This window comes from Protopterus annectens, chromosome 11.part0 (assembly GCF_019279795.1).
Source record: "Protopterus annectens isolate FY-2018-M chromosome 11.part0, PAN1.0, whole genome shotgun sequence".
NCBI classification, from domain to species: domain Eukaryota; kingdom Metazoa; phylum Chordata; order Ceratodontiformes; family Protopteridae; genus Protopterus; species Protopterus annectens.
The window spans coordinates 1150772092-1150791011 of NC_056745.1; the positions used below are offsets into that span (position 1 = coordinate 1150772092).

Consider the following 18920-nt stretch of genomic DNA (forward strand, 5'->3'; position numbering starts at 1 on the left):
AGGTATACTTTAGCTTTGAAAGCTCGCCAGTCCTCAGGAGTAGAATGCATTTAACTTAGGCTACTATGATAATGCTCTTTCACTGAAAATCTGGAAATACTTTGGGTGATATGAGATTTCACGGTCATACTGATACTGATTTAAAAATGCAACTATTTTGAAGAACAATACAAAGTGACATAGCAGCTATGCCTTCATCACCTGCATCTGAACATGCTGTGACCCTTCCTCCCATAACTTGCAAAGCCTCATAGACTGGAAGTCATTGCTGCTGAGGATACTAGCATAGGTGATATATATGCACAAGAAATGCTGAAGGATCCAAAAGTAGGTTGCTTTTGATATACAAGTAGCATTCCCTTTGGAGGTCTGGAATGGTTTGGTGGCCAGGATTGTCACATCCATTATGCCTCTGATTTACACTGGCTTCACCTCTCCTCTAGCACAAAGCACCTAAATCTTCTGGTGCATTGTTTCTGTATTCATTCAGAAATGGGTGACTTGCTCCTGTCTGGACAGCAGTTTATATGGTAACAATGATTAGAAACGCTGCCTAACAGTGGCTGAAGCCCTGCTTAGCTGTCAGACTCCATTACTGGTTTTAGCTGCAATTATATGTGCTATTATTAAATGATAAGAATGAGTGTCTATTGTGCCTGTTTGCAGTTTTTCCTTTATACTGTTTTGTACCTCATCCGCTATAGCCTATGTGATGAAACGTCTTTAAATTAATGCACTTTGTGAACTATAATTGGACTATAACAGAAAAAGCCACACCCATCAGAACACCATCATATGACTCAAGCTTGTGGAAATGCAGCCAAAATCAGAAGTTGCATTTTCGTGCCTCGAAGTTTTAGTAATTTAAACTAAATCATCTGCATCAGTGAGATCAGTGGTAAATACCACTGTGTTCCTCATAGAAATGGAAATGCACAATAGCATTTAAAGCTGAGTAAGCAGTATAATCTGACCCAAGTTAAACAATGGCATCTAGGCTGGAAGTCCAAGTGCAGTTTCAGTTTAGGAATTTGCCTGGACTTCCTACCCTACACAAATGCTGATACTTAGAAACTTTCCACATTTCCTCACAATCAACACTACCTTAAAATGTCAACAAAAAATAAAGAGCATGGGATGGATATAATCTAAACCAAATACCACCCAAACAGCATAATCTAGTAAAAGTTCTACATATTTCTATAAAGGTTGATTTCTCTTATATTCTTCAATGAGAAAATAAGTAGGGAAAACTGTTCTGAAAAGTAAGATGCTTATGCTGCCTGTTTTTATGCCTGGGAAAATGCACTGCCTCTCAACATAGGCAAGTATTAAGTTCTCCTTGTTGCACGTCATAAGGATGCATTAGCTAGGAAAGATGCTTTATATAACATCTTCACATCATTGAAGGCATTCTTGTTGACTGAAACAAAAATTACTTTCTTGGTAAGAGGATTGTTCCATTAAAAAAAAAAGAATGTGCTCAATGGCTGTGAAACAAAAAAACTTTGATTTTTCTCTTTCACTGACTAAAGATTCATTGCATTTCAAACAGTAAAAAGTTATTCAATAATTTGGTCTTTGGTTGTAGCACTGCCTGCTAATGTTGTGCTCCAGAACAGAACCCAGTGATAAAGTTATATTTGTTTTTGTCACTTATTTTCCTATTCCTCTACATACAACCACTTATGTTCACTTAATCTCCACAGGAACATTTGCTCCTTCTTCATTTTCATGCCCTATTCACACAGGATTTTCATTTGAACCTTGCTTGACCCTGCAGGTAGACTCTCCCACTGCAGACAGAGAAGGAATTCACAGTCTATATCCCCTGAAACTGCTAGGTTCCGTCTTCTGCCTGCATACATTCTGAAAGTTTGGGGAGCTAAATCTTGCTTTAGCCCCCCCAGGTGGGTCATTCCTCAGAGAAAAAATGACCAGGCAGGGGCACAGGAAATTAACTTTCTCGGGTGGTGTAAGCCAGGGAACCTTGTTGGTTAGGCTTACATAGGCCCTTGGGCTGATAGCCTAGTACCTACCTATGAACCTATGAAAAAGATTTTAAATCTATTAACACGCTTACAGCACAGAAATACATGCTTGCATGCATGCATACATACATAAATGCATACAAATATTTCAAGCAGAGGCAATAATGCCCTTCTAGTCTGCCAATATACCAAAACAGTTGTTCCCATAATAAGTTTACAGGCTGTTTTTAAAAATATATAAACTAGTGCTTGCTTTAATGTAGTTTGGCAGTCTGTTCGTTGCATCAGCTGCTCTCTTTCATGGAACCAATTAGTACAATTCTCATTTTTATAGCGTCTTCTACATAGGCTGTCTGATTATACTCTACTATTTTTTGATAATCCAGCCATTCCCAGAGGCAGTTGTGTCTAAATGCCTTATATACCTGAATAAGGTCTCCTCTTAAATATCTGTACAAATTCAGATATTTTAGACTTTCATAATAAATAAAATTTTCACATCCATGGATACCCATGGTATATTCCAGCTGTACTTTTCCAGTTTCCTCATACTTTCCTTTAAGGCTTCTATATTGTTATTCCATAATTAAGTTTACATCTAATGTAGCTAACAATGACTACAACACTTCTGATTTCCTAGACATTATAAACTTTTTTATACAACCTATAGTTCTATAACAATCATTAACCAATTGGTTGATATGATTAGAAAAACTTAATGCTGGAGCTACGGATATACCCAGATCCTTTAATAAATCTACAGCTTCAATTATTGGGTGCTGTAATAAATAGTCATCTTTCAATTTATGTCTCCCAAATCTTGTATACTTAGTTTTTGATGTATTTATCAGTATATTATTCTCCTGTGCCCAAATAGTCAGTTTAGTTGCAGGCATGCCCTATCTGTAACACATGTAGTCAGTTTATCCATTTTGAAGTTATCTGCATACAGAATACATGAAAACAAGATCAGATACTATCTAAATAAGTATGGTCCTAAGATACAGCCCTGTGGGACATCCTGACTATAACCTCAAATTTCACCTGTCCAATTGCTGTATAATCCTTATAATTTCTTTTATTTATTTAATTTATTTATTTAAGTTTGATGACCAGGAAGTCCACTGGGCCATAAAGGGCCCATTTTCAGTGGAGGCCCGGGGAGAAAAGCTCCAAATATTGCAAGTTACATATTACATGTTACAAAAGAATAACAAAGATTTGTACAGAACAATTAAAACATTTACAGAAATATAATACACTATGTAATAAGCTTTTAGTGAGTTAACATTTAAACAGAAGGTTACTACCCCTTTTGGAGGTTGGGTAAACTGAAAATTTGCAGAAAAAGACATTATTTTGTCAAATAAGCTCTTTGTAAGTATTCATTAAACAAGTAGCTACTAGCCCTTTGCAAGTTAGGTGGACCATTTTGCATGGAGAGAGTACAAGAAAATTGGATTATAAAAATATAGTACATTAGAGAGCAGAGTGAAAAATCAGTCCCTGGTATGGCGAGACTGTTTTAGGTTGAGATTAAGCAACAGAATTGGTAAATGGTAATGATTTCAGTGCAGGGTAGAAAGAGATGGGTGGAGAGGGGTTTATGTTGGAGCGTGACATGGGCATTCCCATTTGGCTGATAGATGAAAGAATAGCTGAGATTTGAAATTGGTATGGTTTGGAAGATTGAGAAGGTGGGGGAGGGGGGAGTTCCACTGCTTGGCTAAGGAGTAGGACAGTAGTAGGTGGCCAGGAGGTCATGCTGGTTTGTGGATCTGAGCTGGCGGTTGTGTATATAGGGTTTTGAGGATGTAATGAGAGATGGGCAGTTTGTGGGTTTAAAGATGAGCTTGTGGGCAATGGTGAGCTGTAGGTAACTGAGGTAGTTGGGGAGTTCAAGCCAATTGAGGGTGAGGAGGGGAGTGGTAGTGGTGGGATGAGTTTTTTGAATTGGCTGCAAATTTGCAGATCTTGTGGTAGCAGGATTTAAGTTTGGATTGTAAGCCGAGGTCGAGATTTGTGAACAGAGGAGCACCATACATCAGGGAGGGGAGCAGGATGGTGGATGCCAGGGTTTGACAGGTAGAGGGGCTGAGGAAGTGGTTGTGTCTGTAGAGGAGACCTATCTTTTGGTGGGTTGTTTTGATTGTGGCGTGGATGTGGGTATCAAATTTTAGTTCATCATCAATGATGATGCCGAGAAGCTCGGTGGGAACGATTTCAAAGGGAGGAGTTGTTCTGGCTCTGTACAGTGAAAGAGGTTTTGTCAATAATAGAGTTTTTGGTAGGGGAAAAGATCATTAGTTTGGTTTTATTTGCATTTAGAGTTAAGTGGCTGGACTGCATCCAGGTTTCGGTTGTAGAGAAGGCTAACTGGGTTTTTGCAAGGAGCTCAGAAGGTGAGAAGGCTGAGCAGAAGATAGTCGAGTCGTCTGCATATTGGATGACAGATGACTCTGGGATGGAGTGGTGAAAGTTGTTAATAACCAAGTTAAAGAGTAGAGCGCCAAGAACGGAACCTTGAGGGATGCCTGTGGGTGTAGGGAGGAAGGGGGAGGTTGAAGTTTTCCATTGGACAGCTTGTTGGCGGTTGGACAGGTAGCTGGAAAACTAGGCTATGGTGGAGGGAGAGAGATTTAGTATGGAAAGTTGGGATATGAGTAAGGTGTGGGAGATGGTATCAAAGACTTTTGACAAATCATGTCCTATTTAGAAGCCATGCAGCTGTCTTATCAAAAGTACATCAGTACACAGTTGTTCTGATCTTTTGACCTTTATTTTGTGTATGACCCTATCCAAAGCTGAAGTTAAATCTATATAAATTACGTCACAGCACAGTATTTCATTTACAGCTATTATTATATTGTTATAGAACATCATGTTACAGATGATATATGGTTTCAAATCTCAACTTTTCCATTTCTGAGTATAATTTATCCAATATAACACTCTCCATTATTCTTCCACAACATGAAAGTAATTTTTTGAATATATATGACTCTGGGTTTGTCCTACTCCCCTTTCCCTTAAAAACAGGTTTAACAAGTGTATGTCTCCAGTCTAAAGGAATCTCCCCATATTTATATAACATTGTAAATAACAGATATAATGGTACTGCAAGTTCATACAGAAATGTTCTCTGGTCATTATTACTAATTCTGTGTCTTCCATGTACTTTGTTTGGATCCAGTTTGTTTTACTCTTTTCAGTATAGTCTAATTTGATTTCAGTATTTGAAGTTACCCGGATGTCACTAAGACAATTTATCATACTCTTTATGGAGCCAAACAACTTTGCATAAGATTTTGTAAATACATGTGTTACCTATTGCATCTGAGAACAATTTTTATAATACAAACACTAATTTTATAATCTAATTTTATAAGCAATGTATATGTCTTTACTCCTACCACATCTTATGTATCTATAAAATGTTTTCCTAATATGCAAAATATCTTTATATATTTTTTCTTCAAAATGTTGATTTTGTCTCATACTATATTTAATTTGTCTGTCCAGCTTGTCTATTTCTGTTTCCAAAGTCATAGTTTGACCTCTTTTCCATTTCTTATTTTTTTGTCTCTCTCCTTAAACAAGTGTCATTTTCTTATGAAAATATATCCTCCTGAAGTTGTGTGCTTAGATCCTGATGTTAAACATTTTTTTTTGCATTCAGTTTTTCTTTAAAAATGCTCCACATTCTTTCTGTAGTTTTTCCACTGAATACATCATTCCAGTTAATTTTGTAGATAGTCACTGTGTTCCTTCCATATAATCTGTTATTAATTTTATGTGCGTTGGTTTAGATTTCAGTTTGGAAGAATTATCTAGCAACAAATTAACCTTTATAATTCCATGATCACTGCACATCAATGGTGATAAAACTTGACATGAAGTAACAATAATTCCTTTAGGAATACAGATAATGTCTAGTATGTTCCATTCCCTAATATAATCTTTTATTAATCCTCTGTGCATTGGTTTAGTTTTCAGTTTGGAGGAATTATCTAGCAACAAATTAACCTTTATAATTCCACAATCACTGCACATCAATGGTGATAAAATTTGACATGAAGTAATAGTAATTCCTTCAGGAATGCAAACAATGTTTAGTATGTTCAATTTCCTGGTATTTTTTTTACATTCTGAAGCTATTGTTCCTGGACATACATTGTAAATAATTTCTTTACTAATGTTGTTGAATCTATAATATTCTAGTCTGTTTCTGGTAAATTAAATCCCCAGCCACTGTTATCATTCCCTTCTGTGTTTCATGCAAGAAAGGTATGAATTGCTCTAGGTCATCAGCACTTGCTTTGGTGGTCTACACACTCCAACAACTGGTATATGTTCCAGGGTTGTCTTTATTGTCACAGTTACACAATCTACTGTATTAGTGCTATCAATGAACATCTAGTAATCACAGATCTCAGAACAATATTTAATCCCTATCATAACACCTCCACTTGATTTTTTGTTAGAATGTCTGTTACAGTAAAAATATTTATACCCTGACAGAACTGGTGTCCAGTCATTGTTCCTTAAGCAATTTTACAAACAATAACAACATCAGTCTTGTGGTAACATAGCAAATTTCCCAATAAAAAGCTCTATGCATTTTCATTTTTTAAAATGGGACATTGTTTTTATATAGGTATTTACCCCAATTTTTTTTCATTCATGGTGACATGACTCTCCTTTCTATTTGGTATTTGTGGAAAAATATATCCTAACACATATACAAGCTATTCTATCTAAGGGGGCTGTAAGTTTCCTATTAAGAGACAGAGAATCCTTGTAGATGAGATCATTTGTACCAACATGAACTAAAACAGATCCATATGTCCTAACATTAAGGCATTGTAAGGCCTTTCTCACATCCTCTATTTTTGCTCCTGGCTAGCATAACACTATTCAATGTTCATTATCATCTCTGCAAATGTAAGCATCAGTTCCTCTAATAATTGAATCTCTGATTTCAAGAATATGTTTTCTGACCAGATCTGAAGGATCTTCAACTTCTAATTTAGTTATACCTTCTCTCTGATCTTCATCACCATTAGTCTCATTAATCCCACTGTATTCATTGCTTATTACATTTGCACTCATACAATTCTCATCCAGCTGGCTTCCTACATTCATAGCTTGAGTTCTGTAGTCAACTTCTGTCTTTCTTCTCTTTTTTTTTAATAATAATATTCTTCAATCCATCCATGTTCCACTTTGATTTCTCCCTATTCACCTGCCTCTTTCCTCTTTTTTTCTACATTCTGTTTTGGAAAAACGATGCCTTTTTCTCTAGAGTGAAGGTTTTCTGGTAAAAAAATGGTATAATCTGTGTGTTACATAACAAAGCAGTGTAATTTTTAGTATGTAGTCTCTTTGCTTTATCAACATTTATCACTATCTTTTTCTAATTTGTTATTTGTTGTGAACTCCATCCTTTATTTATTTATTTTCTTCTGTATGCTCTGAATCATCAGGCTACTGAATATTTGTATCATGAATTCAAAAGATATTAGTGGTATTATCTTGTTCAAAAGGGGTTGAGTGATCTTTATTGACAATAGATACTTACTTTTATAAATGTGTTCTGTTTGCTCTTTGCCTAACATTATTTATCACATCAGTCCACTCATTAATATATGTAGCAATAGTTCTCCAAGCTGTACTAATTGCACAAGTGCAATCCTCATTAGTAAGACTAGATTTACATTACAACTTATAACGGTAAGCAAATCATCCAGCTGTTGACACAAGGAGCACAGATTGCCAGTGTTATCAGATGCTACCTTTAAATACACATAGCATTTAATACAATGTACAAGATACTTGTGCTTTAGCAAATCATTAATGGCATACACATTTAAGGAATCCATTTAAATTTGCAAATGAATAAAGAATTGTAAAAGAAAAATATAATCAAAATCAGTTACCAAAGAACTCAAAGAGATTTTAAATCAACTTCCATGAGAAAAATCACGCAAACAATATACAACTAAATATTAAATTAAGTAGAATAAAGTCATTGCTCTGACCATAACAGTTGTTAAAGTTGCACAAAAAAAAAAAACATAAAAGAAAGAGCAATCCTTGGTGAAGAACAAGAAAACATTGAGGTTCCAATCCAAACTAATGCAGTAGAGCTATATGTAAGCACTTTGTAAATGAAGACAACTGCTAGTTTAAGGATAAAATACCAAATGAACTTTAATAACAGGTAGATAGTGCGACTTCTTTTTGCACAAAGCTGGAATTCCTATACTCGGTATCACTCGCAGTCATACCTCTTTAAACAGTAAAGATCAGTAAATTAAAAAAACAACAAAGGATTGTTTCAGATAGGCTCTGGATTGCTCTCTGCAGTCTACTAGAATTTCTAGCTGACTAGACCCTTTGGGATGGTTAGGGTTTGGCTGTCTAAAACCTATCCCTTTCAAACAACAAACAGTGAAAATGAGAGGTAAAACAACAAAATATAAATCAAAAATAAATCTTCTCTTAACAGACAACTGCACAGTAAATCACAAATCAGCACAGGATTGTTTAGAAAACTTCACTTGCAGGATAAAATATTTTATAACATCACTACATGCAAAACTGACACTGCTTTTCAGTTTGACATTGCTAACAAGAGTTACTGATAAATAATTTTAGTCTATATAAACTCTAGCAAACTGGACAGCAAAATGCCTAAGTTGCAGGCAGTGGTATGGAACAAAAGGAAAATTCCAGCTATGTAAGTTAATTTACCATAATAGTAGATATTTGAATATGTAACTATTGAAGTAGCCTGAGCTATATTTGTTATATCCCGCCAAGCGTATGACAACCAACCAGCATTCAAAGTTTTAAGGCAGCTTCCATGTGCCATAACTGCTTAACAGCTTGAGGTAAGATATATACATTTAGTGGTTAGGGAGCCAAACATTTACAGCTTTCTTGCCACAAAGTAAGGGAGCCTAGCACTGTCTTTTAGGTTTATGCTGAAGACAAAAATGGAAATAAAAAATATCCACACCCTGGCAAAAAGCATAACATAAAAAAGAGGGATAAAGGTTGAGTGTCCCTATCACAACAGTGATTTATTTGAACATCCACTGTTATTGAAAGTTAACTTACAAATCTATAATATGTTTATCATTAGATCATTGTTGCAGTAGCCTAAGATATGTGGGTAGATTACCAGAGCATATACATAAAGTGAGGAGGAAGAATGGTCAGAGTCTAGGAGCCGTTGGGAAATAGTTTTACTAAAATGTACTCTATCCCTGGAAATTTTAGTTAGATATTTAGATAGTTGGCTAGTTAGTTGTTTACCACAAAAGTCTGAATGGGACGTGCAAAATCCATTTTCAGCAGGGGTCCAATGAGAAAGAAAATCTATTTTTTAATGTTTTGTAAAGATATGCACAGAGAACCAAGTTTCTGCCTCTAGAATTCTTCTAGAGTCCACCCATTTCCAAAAAGCCACAGAAGAAGCCAAAGGCCTGGTAGAATAGTCTCAGACATTGCCTGGAATTGACTTTCTATGGTGAAAGTAACAAAAAGCAGTAGCATATGACAAATATTTGGAAATTGTCTGATTTGACATTAATTGTTTCTTCTTCATATCTTCATAGGAAATAAACAGTTGATCCAAACACTTTAAGATGTTTTTCCTGTCAATATAGTATCTGAGAGGCTGTCAGTATCCAGTGTATGTAAAATCCATTCTCCTTTATTTTTTGGATCTGGGAAGAACACAGAGAGAGAGAGAGAGAGAGAGAGAGAGAGAGAGAGAGCGACAGAGAGAAATGAATAGCTTGACTCATAGTGTGCTCTGAAACCACTTTAGACATGAACGCAAGACTTGTTCTCAAGGATACTCTATCAATATGAAAAATTAGTTAAAGTTGACTCCCTATAAGAACTTTTAGCTCGGATGCTCTTTTTGCAAAAATCAGAGCAATGATTAACTCTGTTTTCCAAGATAAGCACTTCATTTCAGCCCCTTGAGATGATTCAGATGAAAGAAGTATAACCTTCTCCAGAGCAAAACTGAGATCCCAAGAAGGAGCAACCTGTTTTCTAGATGGACGGATATGCATAATCCTTTTCAAAAACTGTTTGACTTAAAACTTGGTAATAAGGGGGAATTTATGGGCAGACAAGGAGAGATGGCTGAGAGGTCAGTCTTGACAGAAGAGTAAGAAAGGCCAGAGGATAATAGTGCACACAAATATTGTAGCACCAGAGGTGTCTGGGCCTTAAAAGAGTCCTGGTACTTACTTTGCCACTAATTAGAAAATACTGTCCACTTACTCATATATGATCTTCTACTGGCAGATTTCTTAGGATCCTTTAAAATCTGCTGCACAACCACAGAAAACAAGTGCCTAAAAGGTATTAAAAGTCTATCATTTAAGCAGTCAACTGAAGAAGTTGAAGGTTGGAGTATATCAAACAACCTCTGTCTTGTGTGAGTAAGTTCATTCTGTGAGGAAGTTTGTGGTAATTGCCCTTGTCTATTTTTAAAAGAAGAAAACTAATGCTGTCCAGGCCAAAAAGAGATCATTCGTATGACCTGGTTTCCAATGGAAAGAGAAGAAAGGCATACAGGAACATTCCTGTTCATGGCAATGAGAAGCATCTATCTTCTAAGCCTGTTTGCAAGGAATCCTGGAACAGAATTTTTTTAACTGTCTGTTTTGAATGGAGGCAAAATCATCTGTTTTTTGGAGTTTCCCACAGCAGGATCAATTCCTAGCAGACCTCCCAGGTTCAGTTTCCATTCCTCAGGGTCTGTCCTGGTCCTGCTCAGTTTGTCTGCAATAATGCTTTGCTCTGACAGAATGTATATCGACTGAAGGGACATGTTGTGATGAGTTGCTAGGTCACAGGCTACCACAGCTAGTCTACAAAGGGGGTATACTCTGTTTCCTCCCTGTTTGTGTACCACGTTACTGAGGTGATTTATGTGATTAGCATCAGAGGCCTGGAGTCCAAAGATGGTCTGGAGATATGACAGTATTACCCTAAACTTTAACTTCCTGGGAAACAGAAATCTGAGGTATCTGTGGTTACAGAATGAGTAGGAGCTGAAAGAGAGAATGGGAAACCAGTGTTGCGAGATAACTGGTGCACCTACCAAAGTAACTCTCTAGTGACAAACCCAACACTGGGATCTGAAAAGATTTCATGAATCACTGAATTTTTCTCATATGAAGTCTGGACAGAGGAATAATGAGAATTATAGAGGCCATGAGACCCGGAATTCTAAGATATTCCCTAGCTGAAATCAGAGACTAGTTCAAGAATATCAGAAGCTGTTTCTTGTAAAGGTCTACATTTTCCTGAGGAAAAAAATGTCTTCATGAGGGGTGTATCCAAAAGACATCCCAGAAACACTATCATGTCAGAAGGAATGAGAGAAAATTCCTGCAAGTTCACCTGGATCCCCAGACTGAGAAGGAGGCCCTTTACACAGGCAAGAGATTCTTGACATCTTGAAAAACAGCCTGCAAATATAAGACAGCTGTCAATATAAGAGAAATATGGATGCCTTGTAATCTGCAATGAGCTATTACTAATGGCAAGCACTTTATAAACAACTTTGCAGCTGCAGATAGTCCAACGGGTAGGGCAGAGAACTGAAAATATAAGCCAGACGCATACAATCTTAAAAATATATTTGAAGTTTTTGAAAATTGTAATGTGATGATAACCATTTTTTAAAACAAGAGTTACCAAAAAGCTGAGGGCTAACAGAGACTGAAGGAAAATCAGCAGCAAAAACAACAGCAAAGCAACAAAACGAAAGCAGCATATAGAATGAAGACCAAAAACCAGGAACCCAATGAATGAAATGTATTCCTCTCTGACATCTCGGCATACACTGCCTTCTTGGAGTACTCAATCAATTGTGTCCTCCAAGAAGGCAGTGTATGCCGAGACGTCAGAAAGAAATACATTTTATTCATTGGGTTCCTGGTTTTTGGTCTTTGTTGTATTTGCTACTGAAGGAAAATCATCCTGAACTTTGGGACACTGATGTGAAGGCTTAGAAAAGAAAGGTCCAGGGCTGATCTCCAAGTTCTTCGTTGGCACCAGGAAGATTCTTGAAAATAATTATTTATCTATTTATTCTGGATGAACTGGTTCTATGACCCAAGAGAAGCATTTATTCCGGGACTGGAGGAAATGAAGTAATTAGCTTGGCAGATGAGGACGAATCACTTGAAAAGGATGAAGGGACTACCACTGCAAATTGTATCCTTTCTGAATGTTTCTTAGAATCCAGTTGTCATGCCACTGAGGAAAATGAAGACCTAGACTGTGTGAAGATTTAATGGGATCCCATCATCCCAGGGTGGAAGAGTATATAGTCAGTCTGCCTTTTTGGGTTGTCTTTGGTTCTAGGAGTCTCCTTTCTTTTTTCTGTTTTTGCAAGCCTCCCTGCCATAGCTTTTTGAAGGGTCTACTTCACTGCATTGAATGTTGAAAGTATCGAACGGCATAAACATCGAAAATGCCGTACATTGAAGGTGTTGTTGCGGGATCATGGTACAGTGGGGAAGAGAAAATTTGCTCTTTCCTCACTGTAGTGTGAGCTCGGAGTTGGTATACATAATTAGTGGGGGGTGTGGGGGGCTGCACTTTCGATGTATGGCATTTTCAATGTTTATGCCATTCGATATTTATAGATTTTGACAAGGTAATATAGATGACTTTTTGAAAGCATGTTTGCCTGAATCTTGCTGATATTGTTTGCTCTGTTTATTATAAAAGGATCCTGAACTGGAAGGAAAGGACCTATTCAACTTTGGCAAGGAAGACTGAAAAATTCTAGTCACTCCCTGAATGAACTTTTCTCTTTCATAAAATCTTTTAAGGACCTCAGCACAAGAGATGCCAGACAATACATTGCTATCTAGGGGACCATTCAAGATCTCAGCTTTTACATCCTCTGGTAAATTATGTGAACAAAACCAAGCAAAACTTCTCATAACTGATCCAAACAAACCTTCTCATAACTGATTTTGATCTGGTTACAGCATCAGCAGATTCACAGGAACACTTCAAAGGCTGTTTGCTTACCAGACAAACAGCGGCTATTAAAGAATTCAGAGATACATTAATCTCTGAAGAAGGGAGGTTATATTTTATAAAGCAGCAAACATTTTGACATATGAGTCTGACAACTCAGAATTCTGAATGCTAGAGTCGAAGAAGAATGTACTTTCTTCCCAAATCTATAAAAAGCTTTCCCATCTTTGTCAGAAGGAATGGGGTTAGCATTCACAATATGTTTGGCAACAGATGGTTTTGCCTAAGAAATAACTGCAAGGTCTGATCTGAGACTTGAAAATAGAAATTTATGGGTTTGGGGAACCTTATATAATGTATCAGACTTTTCAGAGGTAGACTGTCAGGCATACTGAAGGCTGTCAAGAAAACATCCTCTAATGCTGTTAAGACAGGAGGAACAGCTTGAGTCCAAGGAAAATCCAGCTGTAATAAGTCATAATATTTTTACTGGATATTTGATTTTCATTCGGTTCTCACGGAAACGGAGCTTTCATTCTGGCTATAGTTTCAATAAACATTTGAAATTGTCAAAAAATGACTTGCATATACCAAGTCTCAGATAGCTATTTGTCAGAATATTCTCTTTTCTCTGATGTATGGTGATCCCAGAATTGGTGTATTTTAGTTCAGTGAGTGTGGGGAGCTTGCCTGCCACATTCAAAGCTGCAGCGGGCTTGGCCCCCAGCAAAAAACAATTGGAATCAAGAAGAGTGATGTTCAAGATTTGTTCTTCTCCTGCATTTTCAGTCTTTTTTTTCAGTGTGACAGAACTCAGCATTATGATTGCCACATTTCAACATTAAGCATATAGCCTCAGAAAAAGTTTTCTTTAAAACCTGATTCCCCTTCCTGTGTATATGTACTACAGAAATACAGTTATAATCTAATTTCTGTCTTTCAAATTGGGAATCAGTATTTAAAAGAACAAGAAATCTTTTCATTTTAAAATACAGTGAGGAATCAGAATTCAAAGAGTTAAAGGCTTTCAATAAATCATTAGCAAACCACTTAATCTTCCCAGTCCATCCTTGTGAAGCAGAAGACACATGCATACTTTCCATTTTCTTTTCCTAAGATACCCCCTAGAAAAAAGAACCAAAGATGGATCTTTTTCCCACAAATCAGACTCTTTAAATTACTTTTGTGGTAAAGCATCATTTGTGCCCTCTTACAAAACCAAAAAGAGTGGGTCCTCCCTTCCCATAGAGGACACCCCAACAGCCACAGAGAATATGCTTATCTCCCAGTCTTTAGTAGCTTCTCAAGGAACAACACCAGCAGAATTAAGAGAAAATGATAAGTGGTGTGATGTACCTGATTTGGTCACAGCACTCATCCAATGGCAGCTGAGGCAGTTTGGCTGCTGGCTTGACTCCCAAATACTCCCATAAACTTTCTTCTTTTTGTGGACAGGGAGGAGAAAAACAAAGAGCCAGCAGTTTACTCCATGTTTTAGCCAAGAAAAGTGCTTGATAATTGAGTAAGAAAGCCTTAAATAGTCGATGAAACACCTGACAGGATTATTACAATTTTGAGGTATATTTTTAAGTGACAACTCCCAATATGTCAAGTCCAAGCCCCTATCTTTAGTCTTCAACAAAAAAAATAAATAAATAAATACATTTTCACAAAAAAAAAATTCAAAACAGTATTTTTGCAAAATAAGTATATTTTTTTTAGTGAAACCACTGAAAACACAACCCCTAGCCTAAATGTATCATTTTTTAACCTTTCCTCAGAAAAATAAAGTAGAAGGCATTGTCAGGAAGGTTACATAACTGCCTAGCCTTGGTGAAATGCTAGCCAAATGTCAATCATCTGTACTCACAGGGAGAGCTCACTTCAACAGCAAGAGTGTTCTGATGGTTTGGCGTCCTAACCCCTGACTCCATATGGCTCTCCCAGAGTTATTCAGTGTTTAGGGCATGTGGAAGGTGCCCTAGAGCTTTGAATGCTGACCATAACCCATATAGCTTAGGCTACTGTAACACTGATCTAATGATGAACGTCAACAGATGCCAAATTGATTCTCAGGGGTCTATTTTCTGACCTTGCCTTTTCAATGCTTATTTGTCATACATCTTGATACATAAATCATTATTACATATTATACATGCTGAGCATATCAAGTTTGATAAAATTCTGTTAAGTATGGATGACTGAGCTTATGTTCAGAATGCCTTTTGTAAGATTAAAAATTTAACACAAACATGTTATGGTTTATATTATGGTTTTATAAGAATAAGGCTTGAATACTGTAGCTCTCTCCATACATCAGCTACTGGACTGTATACACTGAAAACTGAACATATTCAAAAGACATTTATTTATTTATTTTATTTTATTTCACATTTGTTGACTGGGATCGTCTAACTGGATTTATGTCCATTTTCAGTTGAGTCCCGGGGAGATAAGCTCCACGAGATTACTAGACTACTAACATACAGCTACTAGTTGTTATACAGTTAAATACTACAAATTTTAAACAGTTCAAGAATCTTCACAGTTTATACAAAAACATGTTACAAGCATTAGATAAGATATTTTAGACTTTATGTACAAGACTTCATTTAGCAAGAAAACCTCGGGCATTTATGGGCTAAATTATCAATAAAGATTAGAAAAGTTAAGCTTTTTTTTCTTTAAGTTATACAAGGATGAGATGTGACCTCATCAACCAATACAGGGCTTCAGAAAATAGTTTCTGTCTGACTCTTTGTCCTAAATGGGAAGTCCAGATCAAAGGAACTAAAACAGATAAGATCACTCAAAAGGAACAAAAGGGTAATTAATTAATTCCCTAAATAGATTGTGCAATCCTAGCATCTGTTGATAGTACTTAAAAAAACACAGTCAAAGTTTATCAGAATTCAAAATTAGTCTTGACAAATACTATGGCAATTGTTATTAGGTTAAATTGCAAGGCTTGATGGACTCCAGCCCTTGGCTGTGAAATGACCTGTGATGTGAAGCATAAAGGTAAGCCCTGCATACAGATAACAATTCTGCTGTTAGTGGAAAAGCGGTGTCACTGATGTACACTCAGCAGTAATGGAACAGGAGCTGAGGCAGCTGGGTTGTGTTACCAAAAACAGCTCTGCATAAGGCACTGATCCTGGTATTCATTGTGTCTACTTCTGTGATGGCCATTTTAAATGTTATTTCCCACCAGGTACTACACAATTAGCTAACTATACCATGAAAAGACTGAAGGACTGCCCATGGAAAATTAATAAGAACAGAACAAAGGTATGGCAAAAAGATGAGTTACATAATGCAGACTTAGCCACAAAGGTTTATCCAGTCAGGATTATATTAATTCACTCAAGATGCACTCTTTAAAGACCAAATGACAGTAAGACAACATGATAAAGATAACTACATTCCTGAATATGACAGACAGAGGAAAAGAGCTATATAATTTCCCATCAACTGGAGACAGAGCAAGACAGAAAGAAAACAGTAGTAGCAGAGAAAAGGAGAAAGTCGACAGGATGTGAAAATGCATATTCTGCTAAAAGAGTAGCAAAGGTGTAAACTAAACTACCAGTTCAACTAGCAATATCAAAGAAGCAAATGATTTCTTATCAACAAGAACTGATTGGAATACAAGTGAGCAGGGTGCACTATCAAGAAGGTGGAAATGAGAAATGGACACTAAAATACATGCATAACACATACTTGAGTATCAGAAGAAACCATATGCAAGATAACAGGATCAGTGGTCATTTAAGTTACCACTGTTTGTACTTAATCAACAAAAAGAAAAAAAGACGTGCTTTTGCTTACCTTTGTGCTATTCTCAGAAGGGTAATATCACTGACACGGAAACAGTTTGTAATGTTCAGTTCTCTGACTTTTGAACCTGAAGGCCCTTCCAGAAAATGACGAATACCAGGGTCACTGACTCTGTAACATCACCAGTTAAAAAATAAGTTAACATTGTTTAGACATATAATAAATTAGCAGTTAAATACAAATCATCATAACAAAAGCATTTCCTAATACTTAAAATGTACAGCTAATAAATATGAGTTCTGGAATTCTTTAGTCTACCTCTCTGCGAGTTTCTCTGCTAAATAAATTTCCAGTGTTTAATCAATAACTTCCACACAGTTTTTAAACATATACCATATCATACAATATTATCACTCTTAATCTTTTTTAAATAAGCTGCCATTCTTGCTCATGTGTGCATGTTTGGGGAGAAGCACACATATACCTGCTACCTGCTTTGTGAAAACATATGTCCTTTCACAAACCACAAACCTTCTTCTTCTCTCTCTCTCTCTCTCTCTCTCTCTTTAAAACATGCTTCATTTGTCTTGGTCATTTCTTTTCCATTTTTTTTTTCTGAATGATGAAAGATACTTGAATACTTCCTGCATGCTTCCTACTTTTTGCATCACAAGATACTGCACTATTTTGATGCCTTCTTTTGGTCTTTATCCTACCATTCCTTTTGCAGATAGACTATCAATGGCAAATACCTATTGATTTCCAGTGAAAATTATACCCGAGTGTGTATCTGCATACTCCTAGTCTTCTCACAAGCCTACTGACTTTTGGGTTGTCTGATGCAAATACCTTTCTTTGTATAGGTTGGTACCACCATCACTCTTCCAATATGCAGTGTTTGCAGTGTCCTGCCTATCACATTTACATAGAAGTATTAGTTTGTGTGTCTTTGCATGGCTTCTAAGTTAGTACTCTTTAGAACATTCTTTATTATTACTAAATACCTTGTTAAGCTTTCCATGCAGTTGTGTCTATCACTTCAATTGCAAGTCTCTCTACAGTATCATTTATAAGCTCATAGGTATATAAGCCTTGATGTGATTTCTGGTTATGAAATTATTTACAGGTTGCCTCTGTCCATCACAGACACAAGTGCTAGACCAAGGGTGAGGTTCCAATTTCCCAGCCAATGCTCCAAGTTATACTTAAATAGGATTAGGGAAGGACTTTATTTCATATGGATGAAATGGGAGTTCTCTGAGATACATATCTGTCTCTCCAACATGTCCTGTTCATTTTGCAAGCAAAATTTAGGTCTTTGGATCTAGTAGTTCTGATGTGTTTATTTTTCAGATCTGCAAAAGGTTCATCAGAGGAGGGTCCAAGGATGCTTTGTAAGCCAGGCATAGATCGCATCTCAGAAGTCTGTAGCAGGCCAAGTATAGACATAGGGATTTAAAACAATTGGCATAGGACATCGTGTTTATGCCTTGTATTCTTTTTATAAAGAACATTTCCAGACATTCCAGTTGCTGCATGTGTCTGGTCAGGTACATACAAAATAAAACCATATTATCACAACCAGATTTCAAAGAACTCTGTGACATGACATTACAATGTTAGAGAGTGACATCAGGTACTCCTGATCCGTGACTAATGTGTAGCAGCCCTCTGAAATGAAGATCCGGTTCTGCTTTTTTTCCTGTCAAAGTTTTAGTGTTATCCAATGAGGTTTTATTTGATGGCTGGCTGGAGTTCTTTACAGAAGTGGGATTTCTTTTCTGTTTAGAAAATGTGCCAAGTGGGTTAGAGACACAGATGGATTCCCCAGTGTTGTAATATTTTTAGTGTTCATCAAGGATGCGTAAGCGGCATTTGGAACTGTACTTAATCAGGATAAGGTAAAATACACATTTTGGTTGTTTTGTCGAACAAGTTACAGTCATTTCCCCCAACCCAATCATGTTTTTATCTTTTCTTCTCTTTTCTAAGTGCTGGTTCACTTCTTTGAGTGGTGAGTAATATGCAACACTGTCCTAAAACTCCCTTTTATCCATGGCAGCTACCTTGACTCTCTTCTTAAGAGGTACAGAACTGTAGTGTAGCAAAAATATGCTG

General features: G+C 36.6%; 1 protein-coding gene across 1 annotated transcript in view; it reads right to left on the reverse strand.

Annotated features, from left to right (window-relative positions):
* FBXL13 (F-box and leucine rich repeat protein 13) overlaps positions 1 to 18920 on the reverse strand; it is a 2081262-nt gene that overhangs the window by 248857 nt on the left and 1813485 nt on the right. Inside the window, exon 16 of the mRNA XM_044088512.1 lies at positions 16854 to 16973. Coding sequence (XP_043944447.1) covers positions 16854 to 16973 — 120 coding nt within the window. The remainder of the gene's footprint in view (positions 1 to 16853; positions 16974 to 18920) is intronic.